This window comes from Trachurus trachurus, assembly GCF_905171665.1.
Source record: "Trachurus trachurus genome assembly, chromosome: 4".
Lineage (NCBI taxonomy): Eukaryota > Metazoa > Chordata > Actinopteri > Carangiformes > Carangidae > Trachurus > Trachurus trachurus.
In genome coordinates, this window is record NC_139898.1 from 25,297,648 (window position 1) to 25,319,150 (window position 21,503).

General features: G+C 41.6%; 1 protein-coding gene across 1 annotated transcript in view; it reads right to left on the reverse strand.

The window, feature by feature from the left end:
* The window catches only part of cachd1 (cache domain containing 1), a gene marked incomplete at both ends in the record, with an annotated part of 78,064 nt that extends 66,558 nt beyond the window's left edge, over positions 1 to 11,506 (reverse strand). Inside the window, one exon of the mRNA XM_083970500.1 lies at positions 11,255 to 11,506. Coding sequence (XP_083826626.1) covers positions 11,255 to 11,506 — 252 coding nt within the window. The remainder of the gene's footprint in view (positions 1 to 11,254) is intronic.
* Between the last annotated feature and the right edge of the window lie 9,997 nt (positions 11,507 to 21,503).

The following is a 21,503-nucleotide window of genomic DNA, read 5'->3' on the forward strand; positions in this document are numbered from 1 at the left end:
CTCCGCAACAAGAGCAATATGTTTTTATGAGAGCGGGATCCAGTGTGAGACATTATGGTTATCATTTGGGCACTGAGCTGAATAAGTTGAAAACCTGAGGGTTCGTTTATTGTGCCTTACATAATTGAGGTCTGTTCTCTGCTGGGCTGACATCACAGTGGGGTAAAAATCTCCACTACAGTGCCGAATACAAAGCTGTTGCAAAACAAACCAAGAAAAACAGTCCACAGACCGGATGTGCAGGTGAATCTCTGCACTGAAATAATTATGTGAGAAAAACACACCGGGATTGTGAATAAAGACTGAGAGATTGTCTCTGTTTTCTTTGGTGAACTGGGTTGATGTCGACATGCCAGCAGGAGCAACCGTCCGTCTCCATGCTACACACAAAGCCTGTTTGGTTTGTCCTGGTGCTCGTCTTCTCCATTACTAGTGAGTCAGTGCAGATCAAATAAGCCACTCATTTGGCAGACACATAACTGAGCTCAGAGAGACACTGATAGCCAAACACAGCTGCACTCACTCCATGCACATAGCTTTATATTTATGTGAAGTATGTGTGTGTATAGGTAGAGATACAGAGATGGCATTAATAGTGTGACTTTCTGTGTTTACATGTGTTGAGTACACTAAAAAATTGTCGTTTCACCGTCTTCCCATTTTTCATCTCACACTCAAAGCTCTGACACTCCTCCTTGGCTCCCAATTAGCAAGCTGTATCACATTTCCCCCCCTTGCCATTTTCTCTACCAGAATAAAAACACTGCATCTCTTTTCATCTTCTGACTCAGCCTTGTCTTACAGAGATAGAGGCAGAAAAGTCCAAAGTTCATCTCATTAGCCTCGGTCACTTCCTCACTCATCTTCAAAGGTGGCGAGCCAGCAGAAGACAAAAGGCACAGGACACAGTTTCATATCCTACCACCACCACCACCACCACCACCCACAGACACAATTACACCGGAGAAATAGGAATGGGTAGCAGAGAAGATGAGAAGATGAGAATGGTGAAGGAAACAACAGACAAAGGAGAAACTAAGAAGGAAAGTGCAGACAGCATCTCATCGCATCAGCCTGCTGACAAGAGCCCAAGGCATGAAGGAAAACAAAAGGCACATTATGACACTTTTTTCCTAATTTTTGTGGCATTTATCTCGCTTCTTTCAATATCACAAGATCACCTGAATATGAAAGCACATAAACCACAGAACCTATAAACCCCACTGGAGCAATGTTATAAACCCCCCACTTATTACTGAATTCACCTTTTCCAGTGGTGGGTGAATCCAACATAAACCACACATGAAAGTTCGAATATCAGACCAAGACAGTAAAACAGCTACAGCTGCAATCAAAATAAAAGAGCAACCACAATGCATAAGGTTTTTCTTTGACATTTTTAGGAAGCAGCAGTTTGCCTTTTTGGATGAAACCACTGACATCAGAGTCAAGTTCAAGTCTGTCAGAAAGCAATTAGCTTAGCTGAACTTAGCTTAGGAGCAGTGAGCCGAGGGAAACAGCAAGAAATAGGCCAATTAAAGATCTTTCACATTTCCGTTTGTGTACAAGTTAAACAAAACAAAACATGTTAATTAGCTAGGAGGTGTTTTTTCAAGCTGAACAAAGCTATGCTAGTTGTTCACCCGCTGCCACTGTATGCGGCTAAACTAAGCAAAATGTCTGTCAGTTATCTTTATTTCCTGCAGAGATTTAAATGGGCAAATTAATTTCAGCTTTTCATCCAACATTTGGTTCATCCTCCTCCTTGAAATTAAATGGTGTAGGCTATATTTGTAGGTAGCTCAGTGAAACTAGAGTCAGTTCTAGTTGGCCAAGTGGTTTTGTGTTGTAGGCCTCCCCTAAGAGTCCAGGTTGTGAGCAGACAATTTTAGTGCTACACTTCCTAGCTTGTGTGGTTAACATTTTCTTTACATCATATGTGACTTACTTGGCCCCCAAAAAAACCTCACTAACTCATTCATGTGTTATCTAAGCTTTCATTAGATGCCTTTAAATTGGTGCACAGATGCTCACATGGGTTTTTGAGAAACCAATCCACAAATTCAAAGAGCAGAAAGCAAAAAAGACCAAGAGAAGCACCTGGGGATTTTTCCCAGCAAATACTCAGAGCCAACTGCCTGTTGAGAAAGCATGAAATCTCAGCAGCCATAGAGGACAGAGGAGTGACTGATTCATATTAAACTTTCAGGGTTTGCAGTGGTTCATGTTTAAGCCAAACTGTTGGACTAACTGTGCCGACCTTTACAACCCCGTGGACCCCAGTGTGAGAGAAGCGTCATATAATCCCTCCAGCATTAGAGACAAAGATGCAAACTGCTGTGACAGTATCTGAGCTTTGTGTGTATGAGACACCACAGTCTGACAACCTGCCATTTCTTAGCTTCCACCGCTGCATATCGTCTCCTTCCACTCTTCTTTCATTCCCACCCCCTGCACCTAATTTAGCATTTCTCCCTGCACCCTTAACCGCCCTCTGCCTCGAGGAGGAACCCCAAATCCCACTGTTAGCTTACGCACAGTCAGGTCGTCACCTAAAAAAGCTGCACCTATCCAAATACAGAAAAACTGCAAAAAAACAGGCATATTAAACGTGAACAGAAATTTGAGACATCACTTCCCAATAATTGAGGGTTGGGTTTACTGTGAGTTTATGTATGCAACACAGAGCTCTGGGAGAGAGAGAGGCATAAACAGAGAGAGAAAAGAGGCATGAAAAACTGTCTGATCTGCTTCTCCACAGTAGGAGCTCCAACTCTGTCCTCATCGAGAATGCAAAGCCTCTTCTGCACGAGTGTGTGTGCATACTGAGGGGGATGGGGGCCTTACAAATGCATAGTGTCTGGGGGAGGGAGCTGGTCCCTCTACTCTCCTTGCCCTCCCAAATGGGTATTTTGCTCACTGCCCCCTTGCCTTCACCACAAGCCCCCACCTTTTTCCTTTCCCCCCACTCTCTCACTCTCTCTTTTTTCTTTTGAGGGAAAGTTCATTTTGAGTCTGGCCCATTGTGGCGAGTGAAGGGACTGACTTGCTAAGGGGTGGCCTGAGGTCCCTTGGCTCACACTGCCAGGTCAGCCCTGTTGGAGCTAACTAAGTAACACTGGCAGGAATCTGGAGAGAGACAAAAAAAGAAGAAGAACACAAAGCCTGGATCACTAATAAAGATCCTTTTCTCTCTCTCTCTCTCATTGAGTGCATTTGTTATCGCGTTGTGTGTGCATGTGTGTGTGTGAGAGAGAGGCTGTGTGAAGAAAGACAAGGCAGAGTGGGTGATTGTGAAAGGGAGATAAAGAGTGAGAGAGGTAAGAGAGAAAGAGAGTGAATCATTTTAAAAATGGAGAATGAGCTGATTAAACACAGCCAGTTAATTAGTTCTCCTCTTTAATACGCAGAGGACGGAGTTAGCTACTTTCACTAAAAACCTGGAGGGCTCGGCTGTATGAAGATAAACTGGGCTCAGTTCAATACACTGATTATTAGTGCTGGAGAGATGAAACAGTTCTTATGTCATCATAAAGAATTTATCTTAATGAGTATCTATCTCAATATGTGATGGTATGTTTCAATATTTGACATTTACAATAAAGCAGACAATTAAAACTTGGGATTAATTGCTTATAAAATTAATCATCCGTTCATTACACTGGTCAAACCCAAAGGGACGCCTACAAATTGTTTATTTTGTATGACCAACAGTCTCCAATGGAAACATACCCAGTTTAAAATCACATGACACAAATAAATAGCCATGCAGTGTGATAAATAATGCAGAGATGAACTTAACTTAATCAAAAAATGTTGGATTAATTTTGCAACAATCGCCTAATCACTTATTCAACATATCGTTGAAGCCCAATAAATGGTTATGACACAATCAACGCATGCATGCATGCAAACGTCAAGCAAGTGTCATCCTGATGTGAATCTCAGGTGAAACTGATAACGACAGGATGTTTGCATCTGGATGGGAAATCAGACCATGTTTAACTGTATTGCACTGAGATAGCAATGTACCGTCTAGTTTCTTAACATCTAAGGAGCCTGGCATTTCAGGGCAGGTCAGCGCGAAGATACGAGCAGGCAAAGATAGAGATTGAGGAGAAAAAGTAGACAAAAAGGCGAAGGCTGAAGAAGCTGCAAAAACACTGCAAAACCAATTTCAGTCAAGGCCAAACAGAGGAGAGGCCTCCTTCAACTGAGAAATGTGGGAAAGAGATCAAAAAGCGGTCAGATAAATGATCTGGCCACGACAGTACAGACAGATTTAAACCACAACAGCTGGTGCAGAAGGGGAAGAACATCAGTTTCATGCTCCATCCCAACCACAGTCCAGCAGGAGCCAAGAGACGGTGCGCTAGGCTGTACTTACACTGGCAAAAAAATTAAAAAGGATCTGATTGAAATGAATGGGAGTCATGTCGTCCAAAAGCTCTGGTGAGAGAGAGAGAAAAAAAAATCCCTCAAAATGTTTTTCCCCCTCATATCTTTCTTCCATCAGACTTGTGGCACAAAGTTAACTGAAACGGTAGGCTGACGGTAGATTCAAAGAAAGATGGAGTCTGACACAAAATGATAAACGATTTCTGCTCTGGTCTCTGTGGAGGCAATTTGGCAAAATGTCAAAAATGATCATGGCCGAGTTTTGAAATTAACAGCACACCAATCCACTCCAATTTTTCAATGAACGACGCGGAGTAGTTGTAATTTTACACATTTTCAAATATAGGTAATGCAACTCTTCCAATATCTTTTAAATAGATTTCTACTACATTCAATCACCTCAGAGCTTAAGTTACTTAGGCAGCAATAAGATAAGGATCACAAGGATGTGGAGATGCAGGATAAGTGAAAAAGTCATGATGACACGAAAATAGCAAAGCCCATGAAACCAACCAGTGATCTCATGCAAGAATGCAAAGTATTTAAGACAGAAAACTTGGAAATACAGTTGTTTTTCCTCAGTCCAGAAGCAACAAGGTGTCTGTCTGACAGCAGCGCTCGATTCCCTGTCTCGTCCAGCGGTCTGGTATGGTTTGGAGGTTGGAGACGCTGCGGTGCGAGGCGGTTGGACTGAGGCCAAAACATACAAGCAGTTCTACGTTTAATGAAAACGTGGCCCTTTACTTTGCTCTCTCCAGCATTGTGATGTGAAGATAAAGGTAACAGTCGACAGAACTGGGCCGTTTCCCCGGATTTTGGACAAGCCAAGAATTTTAAAGACTGATATGGAAGTCGTGCCAAGTTTTAAAACTCTGCAGACGTTGCAGTGGGACTGTGCAGCTGTTGGCAGAGAGCCTGTTATCATAAATAAATAAGACGCTTAATTTCAATCTAACAATGCAACTTCTTAAATACAGAAAAGTTTAGTTTGGAAAGAAGGTCACATACAAACAAACTTATCACCCCAGTTACCACATTCATATTCAATGAAGCGTAGATGAAAAAGAAAAAGAAATAGAAATAGACTCTAAAGGACACATGCAAACAGAACAGAAAAACATGGAGTTATAAATTCTTCATGTATCAGCAGCAACTTGGGACGAAGAATTCAATAACAGAGTGTGAAAGCAAGTACAGTGTAAAAAAATAAAATCTCCTGGCAAAACCAGTTTAAATGGAAGAAGGTGCAGATGGCTCATCAGAGCCTCAGAGGGCTCGTAAAACCACCGAGGCAAGTCTTGATTTACGGCTGAACTAAAACCTGACAAATGCAAAGCACCTGTAGCTCGATCGACCTGAACACTGACACTGTCCTGTGAAAAATGAGCCCACTGGTCGCCTGTTCACAAAACATGTTAGACTTTCTTGTTATTGGAACTCTAGTGGCTGTTTTAATTATTACAGAGGAAGTCAGGCGACGTAGTGAGAAACAAAGGACTTTCACAGGAAGTATACCTTTGAACTCAAACCATGGTCTAAGGCATTTTTTAAGCCTAAACCTACAGAAATGTGGCGAGAGAAAAAAAACATTGCCATTGGCGTGAATGGGTAAAGAATAGTATGATCCCAAACAAGGTTTTCAACTGGCCAAAAGACTTTTTAGGCTATGAGCCTCTGGAAACATCCCAACATCAAAATTGCATCCGACATTTTTTTTTTTTTTCCTTTTCCAACAATGATGCTATACCCACTTCACACAGCGATTGACCAATAATGTTTAAACTCCTCTCTCAAGCTCATTTTCTCTACACAGTTGCTTCTATAACTATTTTCATGTACAAATCCTCATCTGACCCTCTTTTCAAAAGACAGAATAATGCTTGTGTGATTCATAAATGTGACCACACCCAAGTTCTCTGATTCATGTCAAAGACACAAAACACCTAGGTTCTGCAATAAGATGATGCTGTACCTACGTAACGGGGTTTTATGTGAAGATGAAAGGCAATAAAAAGACACGCCACACCACCAAACTTAGAGTTTAGTAGTATCCCACATTATACACCGAGTTATCTACTGAGTAACAGATAAAGAGCAGCATCCATCCTCTCATATTCTGTCATTTGCAACAAGGCACCAACTGGGAATAGTTGGTTATATTATGTAACCTCTGTTATCCCGAGGGGAAGGGAACAAAAAGAGCCCCATTATATCCTCAACCAGACAAGTTCAAGAATGTGCTTACAGATACATATTGCTATTGGACACACAAGTGTTCGTTTGCCCTTTGGGTGAGTGTTTTTGTGAAGAGAAAATGTTATACATGTCCTCTTCTTTCATAAAGCCTGTGTATTACTTGTATATTCAATTCAACTTGCTGTGTCAACATATACGAGCCCTGCATGAAGAGCTAAGACAATGTACAGCAGCGATTTTTTTCTCAATATTAATAGCCTATAAATTAAAAATAGTTGGACATTCAAATGGTGTAAAACAAAGAAAAGCACAGAGTCAAAGTCGACAGAGAGGATGAGAGAGAGCTAGTAATAGTCCCACATGTAGCAGAGGGCCTGCGAGGCTCAGAGTAACCTTGACTGTTTGAGCACACAGCCATGCAGGCAATGCAGTAAGAGGCAAGAAGGCTTTGAAGCTGTACTGCAGAGAACCAAGCAGGAATTCTGATGTCCTGCTGTACATCCTCAAACCCTCCTCCTCCTCATCCTCCTTCTCCTCCTCTCTATCTGCCCGGCTCAGCAACCCCTTCAATATAAAGTGAGGAAAAGCAAGGAAACACAGCAATCGCAAGCCCAGAGACAGACAAAGGAGAAAGCAGAGAGAGAACGAGCTGAGGGTGAGAAGATTTTTTTTTTAAAGGCAGGTGGAATGAAAAAAAAAAAGAGAGAGATATTCACACATGTTAAAACAAACCTAATCAAATTGTCTGGTCTAAGTGGAAGAAAACAACAAAGCAGGAATCTGGGCTCCGTTGCCCTTGGACCAAACCCAAACCAGAAAATCACAGGCTAATGACAGTGCCAGCCCCCCCCCCAATTTTCTCTTTTCCTGCACAAACCTCCACTGCCCTCAAATTACTATCAATATTCAATTAGGGGGGCCGGGGATACAGGACAAGCCGGCCTCAATAACAAACCACACTTCTCTGTGGATTATGACCCTTTAAACTAACACGGTGAAATTTCCTGCATAAATAATCAGCCAATAAGGCGTAAATAGCCTCTCAGTAAAAAGCAATAGGCTCTGGGACTTTTGACATGGTGGTGAGTGATCTCTCCTATTCGGCTTCTCAATCTATGCATGCCTTTACATTAAAGTTTCCTATACAGTGCCCATGTTGCTGTAGCTGTTGGTGGTGGGAACATGTAACTGTGGTCCTGGCTCCCACATGACACGAGCAGCACCAGGCACCCGTGTTTTTTTTAATAACATGGAAAAAGGAGTTTATATTTCATATTTAGATCCAAGCCTAAATCCAGATTGCAATGCGAAACCTCCCACTGTAAGCCACAGAAAATCTGTCATGAAACGCTCATTAGTTACATATCAGTGACGACTGTCTGTTTTCACAACAACCATGCAGCAGAGTCTCTCACAAGAAATCACACTCATAAATCTTTGTGAATGATATGGCAGAGTTTCTGGGAGTGGGGGATTTTTACTGCGAGGTCTGTGAGCAAAAGAGATAGACGTCAACAAATCAGAAGTAAATAACACATCAGACACAAGGGAAAACGTGACTTGTAAATAGCAGAATAATTCCACATAACATCACTTCTGTGGTAAACAGCTGGATGGATGGACTAGATGCCGCAGGATCGACTGTTACAGACACCGAATGTAAAATAAAAAGGCTGAAACTAGTCACTGTTCTACACAGCTCACAGATAATAAGGTTTACTATCATATCACTCAAAGAAAGGCATCACATCATCGTCCTGTTTAGAGGCTGAAACCAGAAACAATGTTTGGCATTGTTGCTTAAAAATGAAACATATTTGAACATGGCAGCATCTGTACCACAAATCTGTACATGTAATCAATAATCGAATCGTTGAAATGTATCTTTAAAAAAAGCTATTACCGTATAAAGCTGAGAAAAGTCATGCTACGCTGAAAAACAGCTTTGTAAAGTTGACCTATCGACTTAAACAAAGTGTCAACTGTACACCCGCTTGTCCCCTGATAATTGAGTAACTCAATGACAGATTGAACAAGGCTGACCCAGTGACTCAGTAAAGCACCGACAAGGCAAGCCTCAAATTACACATCTGCCAGAGAATGAGGGGTGGAGTGGAGAGGGTTAGAATTACGCTTTAAATGGAGATGCTGGGATGTTTCGTCTGATAGGAAAACCGTCAGATCTTATCAGAAATAGCACAGAAACAACTCCCAGAGCTTGAAAGGAAAACATCAAATAAAACGTCTGAGAGAATATGAATGTCTACTGAAAGTCAGTGAGTCTGTTATACAGGGAATAGAAAATAATAATAATGATGATAAAGAAAGAAAAACGGCTTCCTGCACTGCACCGGGGAGAAAATGTAAAGGCCAAAGAGACAGAGAGATAAAGTGAAATCCAGTTCAACTGACACACCTGCAGACTGAGAGTCAGGCCACATCTGAGCAGCAGAGCAGGTGTCCGCACAGCAGCCAGCATGGCCGACAGATTCCTGCAGTTGTTTTCACGGGCAGATGCAGGCTGTTTTTGCTGGATGCACGTCTCTTAACATTGGTAGAAAAAAAACGCCCTCACAAATCCATAAAATTCACCGTTTCAATTAAACTCACATTAGCTTCGCGCCAAGTCGGATTTTCACAGTTTGTACGACAACACGTTCGTCTCAGACCTGTTTTCCCACGATACAGAGGGATGATGCAGAATTCATGTTTTTTCACGACGGTTTGACGGGGCAATATGAAATTGAAATGAGTCATGAAATATTAAGTGAGAGCGACAAAAGCCTTAATTGTTTTGCATTAATTGCATCTTTGAAGCTAATAGAAAAAAAATCTCTGAGGAGAGAACAAAAAGAGGAACAGTGGCAGAGATGTGAGCAAAAGAAGAAGACAGAATTAAAAGGGAGGTGATTAATATTTTGTAAATACAGCAGCAAAAAAGAGGAGAAGGAGACAGAAACTGAGCACAAACCGAAGCTCGGGTCACGAGTGGTGACAAAGGCCGATCCGCGGGGATCAGAGGAAGCCCTCAAAGCCGCCTCCCAGAGCTGGGATGAAGGCTGCTCTGTGTGGAGGCAGAGAAGATGAAACACCATTTGGGGCTGAGGCCCCCCTGCTGCCTCGCCTCTGTGTTCAGGGCCTGTGAGCTCCTCTGCCTCTGAAGTGCTAAAACACCCCCACCCCCTCCTCACACCCAGCAGCACCCAGCAATGCTGCACCCTGCCCCTCCTGCCATTTGGTGAGTCGGTGCAGCTCGGCACACACAGGGAAGTGTTTCTGCTGTGCACATATATAGGAAATAAAAAAGGCATAATTATAAATCATGCTTAAAATATTAAATAACTGAATATTTCGGCTAAAAAAAATGCAATCATCAATCAGGAATATGTCCTTCAATTACTGGTCAAAAAATCCACCATGTGTCTCCAACAGGGCAGAAAAATGACTCACAACAATGAGCCAGGTCGCTTCTGTTTAATCCATCATTTGAAAGATAATTAAATCAAGAGCAGCTTTAATAAATGTTTAATGTCAAAGCCAAAAAAAGCAAAAGACCGGAAAATCACCGGTTCCATCTTCTCACATTTCTAATTCTGCTCCTTCTCTTCATTAAACTGATGCATTATATTGTATATATATTTGGGTTTTGAACTGCTGGATGGTCACAAGAGGCAAATTGAAGGCATCACCTCAAGATCTATGACACCTCGGATTTTCAAAAGAGACATTTCTGTCATTTTATCAACTAAACAATTACACATAGAGAAGCATGAACTGCAGCTAATGACAGTCAAATCTGATCCAGCCACAGCTGATGGAGAGGATGTATACCTTTTCACATACTACAAACTGACATACTCCTATTAATTACCACTTCTTGTGGCCAAAGGCTGGTTTTTGATTTTCTAAAAATCAACTGAGCTCAGAATAAAATGCATTTCTCCCTTTGAACTGATGAGGAAACCTACATTTTCTCTCCCGGACCCTGAAACCCCAGCTACATTTGTCTTTCTGAGCGTGGCATGATGAGTCCACCTTTTAAACCAGGCTCAAGTCACATCACAGTCAATTGTATCAAGCTGCTGCTATTTGTGAGGGATGAGGGAACAACCCTTCCACAGAAAAGTACAATGAAACGCTGCTTCATGGCTGACTGCTCCTGATGATCATGGTGGGTGACAGTTTATCCGCGTGTTTCATTAGACTCAAGCCAACACACACACATAGCCTACACACACACTCAGTGAGTCTAAATACATGAACTCCTCCTCTGTTAAAACGAATAAAGAGAAATGCAATAGTAAAAGGTGAAGAACGGGCCACACAGCACAGTACAACACAACACCAAACCTCCAGCGTGTTGATGTCCCAGATAAACGCGTCCTAACTTCAAAGCGCCTGTTGTTGCACTGCAGCACTGATAAAAAGAGCCGATTGTTTCATAACGCTGTAACATCTCTGTCAATAAAGTTTCCCCCTGTGATTTTCACATTGTTTCACCGTGTAGGTCTGCTTCGGACAGTCCTGCTGGAGACGCTTCTCGGTGTTTTAAAGCGGCGGCAGCTCGGCAGTGCCACATGAACATCTCACAGTTTCACACTAACATACATTCAAAGACACGTTAGAAAATCACCGGCTGTTTTTTCTTTTCCTTTCTTACCTGCATGGTGAAGACTCCCAGCTCCTGGGAGGACAGCTTCTTCATTTGATCGGCCAGAACTTGCGCTTCTTCCAGGATGGAAAACTCAGACTCGGCTCCACAATATCCACAAGAAAGAGCCGAGCAGATTAAAACGAAGCTCCACGAAAAAGCCAACAAGCCCCTGTGAAACCGGAGGTGTTTATCCCGGAAAGCTGCGCGCGTACTATTCGGCGTTAAAACCACGGATCTCCCCACTGTCCGCCTCGCCATGATGGCTGTGGCTCTGCAGACTGGAGAAACACGGAGTCTGAACTGGTGGCAGTGGAGAGCGAGAGAGAGAGAAAAAAAAAACTTCAAGGGAAACTACTTTTACAACTTTGCAGCGCTGAGGACGTGAGCTCTGTCTCTCCGGAGCGAGTCTCCAAAATCTCGAGCCGCGTAAAACATCGCACCTCCTTGAAATCCCGCAAGAGAAGAAAACAGATCCATGCGTGAAAGAGGATATGCTTTTTCTTCTTTAACGCTGTCGGTGTTCCGTCCTCGATCAGTCGCTCCAACTCCTGGAAGTCTGGCAAAGTGTGTTTGTGTGTGTGTGTGTGAGCCGGAGAATCACCACAGTGGGGGTGAAAGTAGGAGGCGTGGAAACACCAGAGTCCTACCGGCGCCTGGATCTCCGGATCAATGGATCAGGGTTTCATTCCGCCTTCAGCCGGCGCTACTGCTGGGAAAAGAGCCATGGTAATAAAAAGCGGCCTGTGAGGCGGAACCCACAGAGTAGCCTCCATAAACAACAAGCTGAAAATTTTTTTTTGAAATATATTATTATGATAAACTTACATGTGATTCTTAAGCAGCCAGCAGGGCCGGAGCGAGGTTTTTAGTCAAAGTCCCCCCTCCCTCTTAATACTGGCCCTCAGAAAATCCTAACAAATAATATACAAGTAAAATGGTCATGGTAAAATAGACTGGTTCTTTCTTATTTCCTTTTTGTTAATTTCTGGATTAAAGCACAAATCAATTCGATTTTCTTTATATAATCTCAAATTATAAACACTTTGGAGCATCTTTAGACCTTTAGCTTCACAAAATGAGTTTAAAGGTCAATCCTCTACACATGAGTTGTGGTTTTTCTCCCTAGAATAAACATAGACTATATGATTCAGTTTTATATTTAGACTTGCGTGTTTCCTGGACAAAACATGGAAGATGAGAAAACAAGCTATCTTGTCAATATAACCTGTACATTGTACAATTTATTTGTCATTTTCTTTATTAGGCCTACTACATATTTATTTATTCATTTATTTATTACCTATTTTTGCCGATAAAAGCAGAGGATGACACATGGTTTGTACTGTGATTGTGCCTTGTAATCCCATGTGTTTCTTCTAGCAACATTGTGTTCAGTCTATTATATAACATAAAACCCTTTTAACTGTTAACTCCACTCTAACTTGTCATGGGGTGAATTAATTAACATATATATCAGCTGCATATATACTCATTCTTTTGTCACATGGTCTGTGTTGTAACGAACGAGTCCTCAAAATATTCTTTTCATGGTCGCAGCGCCTTTCATGAGCCCTATGTGACATTGCATACATATGTTTAAGGCCTTTTGTTGAGGTCACAGGGTCACTGGATGTTTCCGCTAAAAGCATCTCTGTGTGATAAATGCTGATCAGCAGTGACATTATGACAAACAACTAGTTTTGATATCATGACTGATCTGTATATTTTTTTCTGATTGCACAGTTGAATAGTTAATGTGTGTTAATGTGACCTGGGTCCACACAAGTGCTGGTGATACACGCACAACTGTGGTAGCACATTTCTGGAACGGAAACTGACATGTGGGAAACTACAGTGTTTGCATGGACATGAATGAAAGCAGCCAGGGCTGTGGGCGTAGTAACTTTCAGAGGCTCCGCTTCTCTGTGAATCCACTTCATGGTTTTACTGCAGCTTCATTTTGACTTTGGCGGAGCAGCTTTGAGAAAGAGCAAAGGCTTGTGTGTGTGTGTGTGTGTGTGTGTGTGGTTGGACTAGCCACACTGCACAATTACTGGCTGCACAATAAGAATCAGTGACATACAATTCATTTGGTGAAGAGTGTTGTAGTCAAGGCCGATGATGTGAAGCTCTGGAGCATAACAGCACTCTAGCCCATCCAACAGCTGACCTCTAATCACTGCTCTCCCTCTCTCTCTCTCTCTCTCTCTCTCCTTCACTCTGCTGTGTTGAGTGTATTTGATTTGCAGCTGCACAGCTGGGCTCTTCTCGGCCATCTCACTGCTTCTCAGGACTTTTTGGAGAATCTGTGGTTAACCAACGCTGCATTACACACACAAAAGGTTTGTTCCATGGCTGCTGGAACAGGGAAACGTCAAATCACTTGGTTTCTTTAGATTTTACAATCTTGCAACAAAAAAACAATAATTTTACAAATTGTCAAAATGCAATATCCAAATTCACACACAATTAACTTCTTTCAACCTCCAGGTTCGACATTTTCCTCTATAAATTTAGATTTAAGATTAGATTTTCCCCCATTTTTCCCTTACGAACAGTCAAACATCTTATACAACAGTTTTAATTTAGTAAGCTCTTACTGAACATGCCTGTGGGTACACAACACTCTTCTGAATGAATGTGAGTTGCTGTACTAACATGTAAATCTTCACAACAGCGGTGAGATAAGCAGTGGCACTGGGTCATAAATGATTTACAGAATATGATAACCCATCATAAATCCTGATCCTGCACAGTGCAGCTCAGTCATGCCTGTTCACATTTCATATTTTTTGCCAGAGGTAATAATTACAAATATTATCTAGCGCCAGACCTGTCCTTTAGTTTTAGGGCTCACCTGCAGAAACACGTGATAGACGGATGGATTGAGATCAAAAAACACACCTTCTGCCCAACACTGTTAGTCATGTAATGAGGCCCCTGGTGGCATTTTAGCTTTATGTGTCAATCACACCAAATCTGAAACTAGAGTCTACCTAGTAACTAATCCATCAGCTCATATCAATCGTCAACAACATCATCATCATCATCATCATCACAGCAGCCTATGGAAGAAACAAATGTTTCCCATAACAAGTTGTTGCAAAGCAGATGTGGAAACTGTGCCTGGAGCTACAGCATTCGTGAGCTGTGTCATTTTAACTGTTTGATGATTCATTTTTATTTTCACATCCTTCATGAAACATCGCTTTCTCGAGAGTTGGTATACATAAATATATAGTCAATGTATAATTTCTATGTTTTAGTCAGCCAGTCAACCACGGTTAGTCACGGTTTTGATCACAGAGAGGATAGAGCAGCCAGCCCACCACGGTCGCTTCACACTGGAGCCAAAATAACTCCAGTGCCTCTTTAGTGGAATATCAGCTGTCAAATGGAGCAATAGTTTTGGTGTGTGGTGTTTAGAGAAGAAGAAAAAAACTCTTCAATTGTTACATTGGGATGCAGTGAAACTCATTGTGAGGTCTGTAAACTGAATAGTCTTAACTTAAAGAAAAACACTGAGGTTATCAGTGGAGCCATTTCAGCTGTAAACTTCTCACAAGAAGAATATTTTCTCTTTTACCAACTTTTCAACTTCCAATTGTCTTCTCATGACTTAATACAAATGGATTGCTCTGTTTGTAAGAAGGAAGTGTGATTGATGCAGCCGGCGAAACACACGGCTGCGCAGCAGGAAAAGAGTTCCTGACTTCAGACTCTGCCATGTTTCTGAATGGGCCGCTTGTCTGTGTCTTTGGCTGCCAACTCCATCAGATGTTTGCACGGCCGTCAGATGCTTTTAGACACTTACAAACACAAGGATGTTTGTTGAGTGGTTAGATCGAGTGTGCGCACCACATACATTATCATTTCTTCAGAAGTTGTAGATAAGTTTTGTGTCGTTTCACCTTCAGCTCTCAGCTCTGTAGTTTATTTACACATTGTGGTAGAACCGAACTGTTGTTTATTCATGAGGACAGAAACTACACCTTTTTTTTCTCTCAACCCATTTCCTGAATTAGTTGAGATATTTCTGCAGGAGAAAATTTCTAAAGATCTTTGTGCAAACACTAGAAAAAAAATGCATAAATTAACATAATCTGAAGCAGATGGAAATAACTCAAGGTAAAATTTGAAAAGGCCACAACTATTTAAAATCATATGGTCAATTTCTCTCATGCTCTGTGCCACAGTGACTGAGCTGACCTCATCAAAGCTTGGTCGGAGAAGTGTTTATGAGTCTGGGGGATTTTTTTTTTTTTCTTTTTGAAATAGACTCAACTCACTCTGCTGCACACCTGTTATGTGTGCATGAATGTGTTTGTGTTCTTGTAAATAACTGTGTGCAGTGCTGCAGCAGGTGCACCATGTTCACAGCTCAGGCAAAAAGAGGCAAGGGTCAGAGTCAGGCGGAGACTCCTCATGTTTTCCTTTTGCATTGTAGATTTTTATTTAATGTACATATTCTCTTACAAATATTGCTTTATTTATTGCTTTAAATTTATCATAACATTATATATTCCTTCAATGTTGTCTGCTACGCTGTACATTTCCCCATTGTGGGATGAATAAAGGATTATCCTATCTTAAGACACAAGACTTTGACACCACAGTGAAGGAGTTGATGATTCACCTGTGTCTGTCTGTTGCTTTGTTTTTCAGGATTATTTAAAAAAATATTGACCCGACTTGCTCTCAAGCAATAGGGTATGAGACAGAGTCACTGCTTATGAATTTGGATTTTCAAGTCTGTTTGAGATTTGCTTTGACAGCTCAGTGACAAGAAATGACTTGAAGAAAAACACATTTCCTTGACATCTCCATTGCTGTGGTTTATAATTAAAATGTTGTCGCCTCATATATGACACTAAAGCATGAGCTTATGCAAAAAACATCAGGGTCTGTGAATGTCTTCAAATCAGTCCTCAATTACAGAGGGTTTAGCCTGGTTTATAATGCAATAAGACATGCCACTATGTATGAGCCAACACAGGTGAGTCTCTGCCATAAATAGTAACCGCAGAACCAGTTTTGGTTGTGCTCATTGTTTTCTTCTCTCCATCTCTTGGATCACTGTCAGACTGCTGCTCAGCCAAAAGTCTGTCTGTAAAATGACTAATCCTGAGTGACATATCTCCGAGGAGAGAGCACCGCTGGTTTATTCAGAGACAAATATGTCATTACACGAGACAGCGGTCTGGGGGTCTTCATTAACGGAGACAGGAGGATTTTGTTTTACAGGATTAGCCTTTTTAGCATTTTTTTTTAATTACAACATAGACCCACAGAGCCACCTGGTTTGAGAAGATAAAGGGTAGAGGAGGAGAAAACACCGCTGATTAGTCCAGGATTCAGGATTTATGAATATATTAACTGAGATCTGGGTTGAGATGCATGGAAGTCCTCTTCAAACGTGACAGGAAGACGCTGGCAGTTCACATCTGGCTTCAAAGACTGTGACAGGGATGTAAACAGGAAATATTTGGCTCAGGATCTAGTAATACTTGATACCTTTCGGAAGCGGTGAACCAAGACTAGATTATGTGAGGTTACACACCTCTTAGTATAAAAACAGAGTTGAGCTGGGTTTGGCATCTTTGTGTGCGACAACTGGATTTCCTCATGCTGTGTAAATGAAGCCAAAAGCAAATGCGACTGACAGTTTCCCACTGCAACAATCAGTAAACACAGGGGTTGATACTGACGTGTGGAAGCTTGTTAGACTTGTAATAGCAACACTCCGACCGACAAACAAGGGCCTTACATAACATAGGAGGTATGGAACGCCAGTGAGAAATAATAGGTGGAAATGACCACGGAAACACAAGCGACACAGAGAGAAAGTCACTAAAATGAACTCTATGAAAGACAGATGCAAAAGCGAGAGACTGAAAACAAAATATACTCCTTTTAAAATCAACCCTCAGCAAATAAAACAGCTTGTTTGATCACATCTTGAGTTGTTTGACTTAACAAACTGGTTACAACAAACTCTGTTGAGACTGCAGAGACTAAGAAGTGTGAACTCAAAAGTAAGATGTCTCATAATGTCTGAGTCTAATGTCCCTGGACCGGACTGGATGGAGTCCCATGACATTTGGTCTATACTTAATGTTCAGGAAAACTTAGGTAATTCTTTAACCTTTAATCCAGCAGCATCAGAGCAAAAAACTTAATTTGTCCAACAATCTGGTTCTTGACTCACACTTGTTGCTGTTTATAGCTAATTACAAAAGGTTAGCAACTAAACTAAGAAGGTTTTTAGGGGTCATTTTGCCATTTTCATTCTAATTTTAGTTTTTCTGCAGATTAAATAAATAGACATCATTTAAAAAGGGACTAAAAATTAAATGGTACTTTAGTGAAGGTTACAGTTGAATGAGGGAAACTGAATCGTCATCTCCTTAGATGTACAGAAGGACATTGCTGTGGTGACGCAGGGATGAACTTTTCTGTCTGCTCCAGCTGGCATTGCATTTTAGTTTTACTCTGTACTGGCTGTTGTTTGTTGCTCTGTGGATTTTGCAGATGTATTTCTGTTTCTTGTTGCATGTGCTGCATGCAATGGTGGATTAAAGCTCCTCAAACATCCCTTTGATGAGGAGTCTGGTCACCTCTCATGTTAAAATAAGACGAATAATACAGCTCCTACTTCATGTGTCAGACATTAAAAAAATGACAAATTGCGAAATAAAATATTCATTAAGATGGAAACCAGCCTGGTTTTGTGAATTGTGGGTATGTTCACTGACTAGAGGTACAAGATTGGATGACAATGGTCATGTTGTCTGTGTGTCCTCACCACAGCTCTTGCTGTCTCTTTCTTCTCCCAGCTGGTCCTGGGTCAGCCTCAAACCATTCAGAGGAAATGCTCTGGGTACAGCTGCTCCGGTTTAGTCACCAGCATCATCCTGTGAAGGAAAATCATCATTCACCCCCTGTTCAAGTCTAATCAGAGAGATGAAGGGAGAGTGGAAAACAGATCAACAACATGCAACAAGTTGCAGTTTTGTTGCTCTTATCCGCCCGTGATCGTTCATGATGCTGTTAACACAACGGCACCATTGTTAAACCATCATACATGATATGCTTGTCAGGCACTCTAAACACCAATTACCTCAGATAGCATATGAGCACAGAGGAGTGATACTGACTGACTAACCTGATTTTGTCTCTTGATGACCATGGCGCCTGCGTGGTCACCCAGGGGTAAAAACAGAAATCGCTTTAGACGTAAACAACCTCCCAGATCCCCAAGCTGACGTGAACTCACTGGCAGCTTCAGCTCAGAGCTTCAGAGTCTCTGGGCAGCCATCCATCTGCAGACAGGAAACGCTCCGGGGACAAACTAGCAGGGCCCAGTTCTTCTTAATGCATGACAGACCCCTGTGCTTCACATGGCCATGAAAGAAGGACAGAGTGAGGCTGCAAAAAAAAAGAGAGAAAAAAAAGAAAGAAAGCTGAGAAATGGATCAAAAAGGCAGCCGAGGCTCACATTGTTCAAGGGTCATGGACAAACATGGAGACACAGCTGGACATAATATCTATTGACCTGTGTGACCTTGAATCCCTGATGACATTATTACCACTCGGTTTCCAGGAATGATACAAAAAAAATGTCGCACTGAACCTTCAAACAGGGGTGGAGGACAAAAAGCTGGGCCTCATTCACACACACTATACACTTTTTATTCTCCCCACACAGAATCAACAACCTATTGATAGTATGACTATACAATATTTAGTTTCAACATAATGTGTAGTTTGTAAGATTCACTGGACTATTTACCTCATTCTTTAATGTCCTATGCACTGCAATAGGATTAGTGAAATATGTGTTCATTCAACTATGAAGTCACACGATCACTCATGAGCCAACTACTAAATAAAAATTCAATTTTCAGGTAAAATTCAAGGGTTGTGATGGCCTGTAACATGCCACCCACATGTTTGAGCTGTGGTCAGTTAGTCCTAACATTTCTCAGACTCTAACTCTCCCTCTCGCCTTTAAAAACATAATTAAAAAGAACATTATTATACAGACCATCTAGATTCCAAATGTCACACCAAAAACAAAATAGAGAGCAAGGCAGCTGGTGTAAAAAGAGGCATTTTAGGGGACATGTACTGTGTATAAGATAAATTAACCTGACAATGTAAGTAGGCCCATATTCTACATATGAAATATAATCAGATGATATTATCTATTACTAAAGATCAAGCCACATTTCAAGAAATGTATCACATCATCATAGTGTTTCCACGTTGTGGCAGCTTTTACCTATAAGAAAGTCGTTTCCCCGTTGTTTATCTGTGAAAGGAAGAAGCTGGTGCTTGAAAATCAATTCAAAAGTCAATAAAAGAACAGCAACAGACACAAAAAGGTGGTCTGTGCCATCACTGAGAAGGAAGAGACAGAGTAGGAGATGGATCTGATTACAAATGGTATTTAGATCCACCGGCTATGGAGCGATAGCATGTCTCATAATTACAGAGAACAAGTCCCGAACATCAATACAGGAAAAACATGAAGAGGCGACCTCAGCACTGCCAGATTAAACCAAAGCAATCATTTCACAGAGACAAGCTAAAGCATTAGCTGATATCCCTATTGGGTTTTAATTAGCGGCAGTGGTGCCCATCACTACACACATCAATATGATCTCTGTCGGACAGGGAGAGCATGCAGCAGTGTCCATGAAACACAGACGGACGGAGATAAAGAAGAAAAAAAGATAGGGAGTAAGTGTGCACCCACAACTGCTGCCATCAATTTTTATGAATACATTTTCTACATGTGTCTGAGCAGGGTGGGTGGGGCTCTCAAGCAGGCACCATACAGTTACCATGGCAACGTGAGACTTTGAAGTTTTTTTTTTTGCCCCCCCCCCCCTTTTTTTTTTTTACAGCTGGATATAACAACCAGATCTGCTCTGTTCTCCCCCAGTATACTCCCCCATCTCCCTCCATCGCTCCCCTCCACCCTCTCTCACTCCCTTTGCTACATCAAAAAATTTCTCTTTGAAGACTTAAGCCGATTCCAAGTCAAACCCAATGCTATTTCTGGCTCTATTCAACACTGGGGCTGTGGCTTTGTTGCAGTGCTGTGTTTGACATCTGTGTGTGTGTGCGTGTGTGTGTGTGTGTGTGAGAGAGAAAATGACTCAGTTAGCTTGTGTATGAAGGATGTGTGTGGAAAAGCAGAAGAGATAGGTATATGTACACGTGTGTTTGCAGCGTAACAAACATAAACAAACAGTGTGATTACAAAGCTGCCTGCTGGTCGGGACCGATAATGAGAAATGTTGTTTCATGTGTTAAAGTGTGAGCAAGTGTGCATGTGTGTGTGTATGTGTGTGTATGTATGAGTGTGCACCACGTGCAAGTACAGACACAGACCTGAAAGAAAAAAAAATCAAAACCAGAAGGAGGGGAGAGAGGAAGAGATGAAAAGAGAAGGACGGCAGGAGCAGAGGAAGAGGCGAGGAGATGAAAGGAGAAGAGGGGGAGGAGAGAAAGAGGAGAGAGACAGTCAGAGGAAGACAGAAGGAGGTAAAGAAAAGAGGAGAGGAGCACTGCAACATGGCCTGCTGTCATCCTGTTTCCAATTTTGTGTCTCACACAGGTAAAAGAAATATGAAATATTAATTAGAACATCAACACACGGCTCACACCTAACTCTACCCACAGATCTGTGATTTTTTTTTTTTTTTAAAGCTTCATGTAGCTCCCAGGAATTTAAATTCAGTCCAGATTTAGTCAGAAAGCAGGCTGTATTAAAGGGAATACATGCATTTTCCAAAAATACTCAGGTATCCTGAAGTTGAAACCGTTAAATTAATTACTGTATATGAGCTTTTCCACAAGCCACACAAGAGAATGAACTAAAGACCTCAGGTACATGGAAATTAGCCTCTTTTTAATGTACACGCACAACAACACGGACTAGATATCTACAGAAAGTGTTACTATGCTCATATAATATCTATGACGCAAAGAAGAAACTGGCCTCCAGTCACTTAGCTTTGCTGAGCATAAAGACAGGAAATGGGGAAACGATGAGTCCAATTCTGTCCAAGGGTGAAACAAATCTGGGTAACATATGAACCCCAAGAAAAACATTTGGTTAGCACTTGGCAGGGTGGAGCTAGAGGGGTGCAAGTGTATTGATTTATACCTTTAAAACAACAAACAAATTCACTTATTTTGTTGACTAATACTTTATGAGCTGAAGAAATCAATATGGAGACAA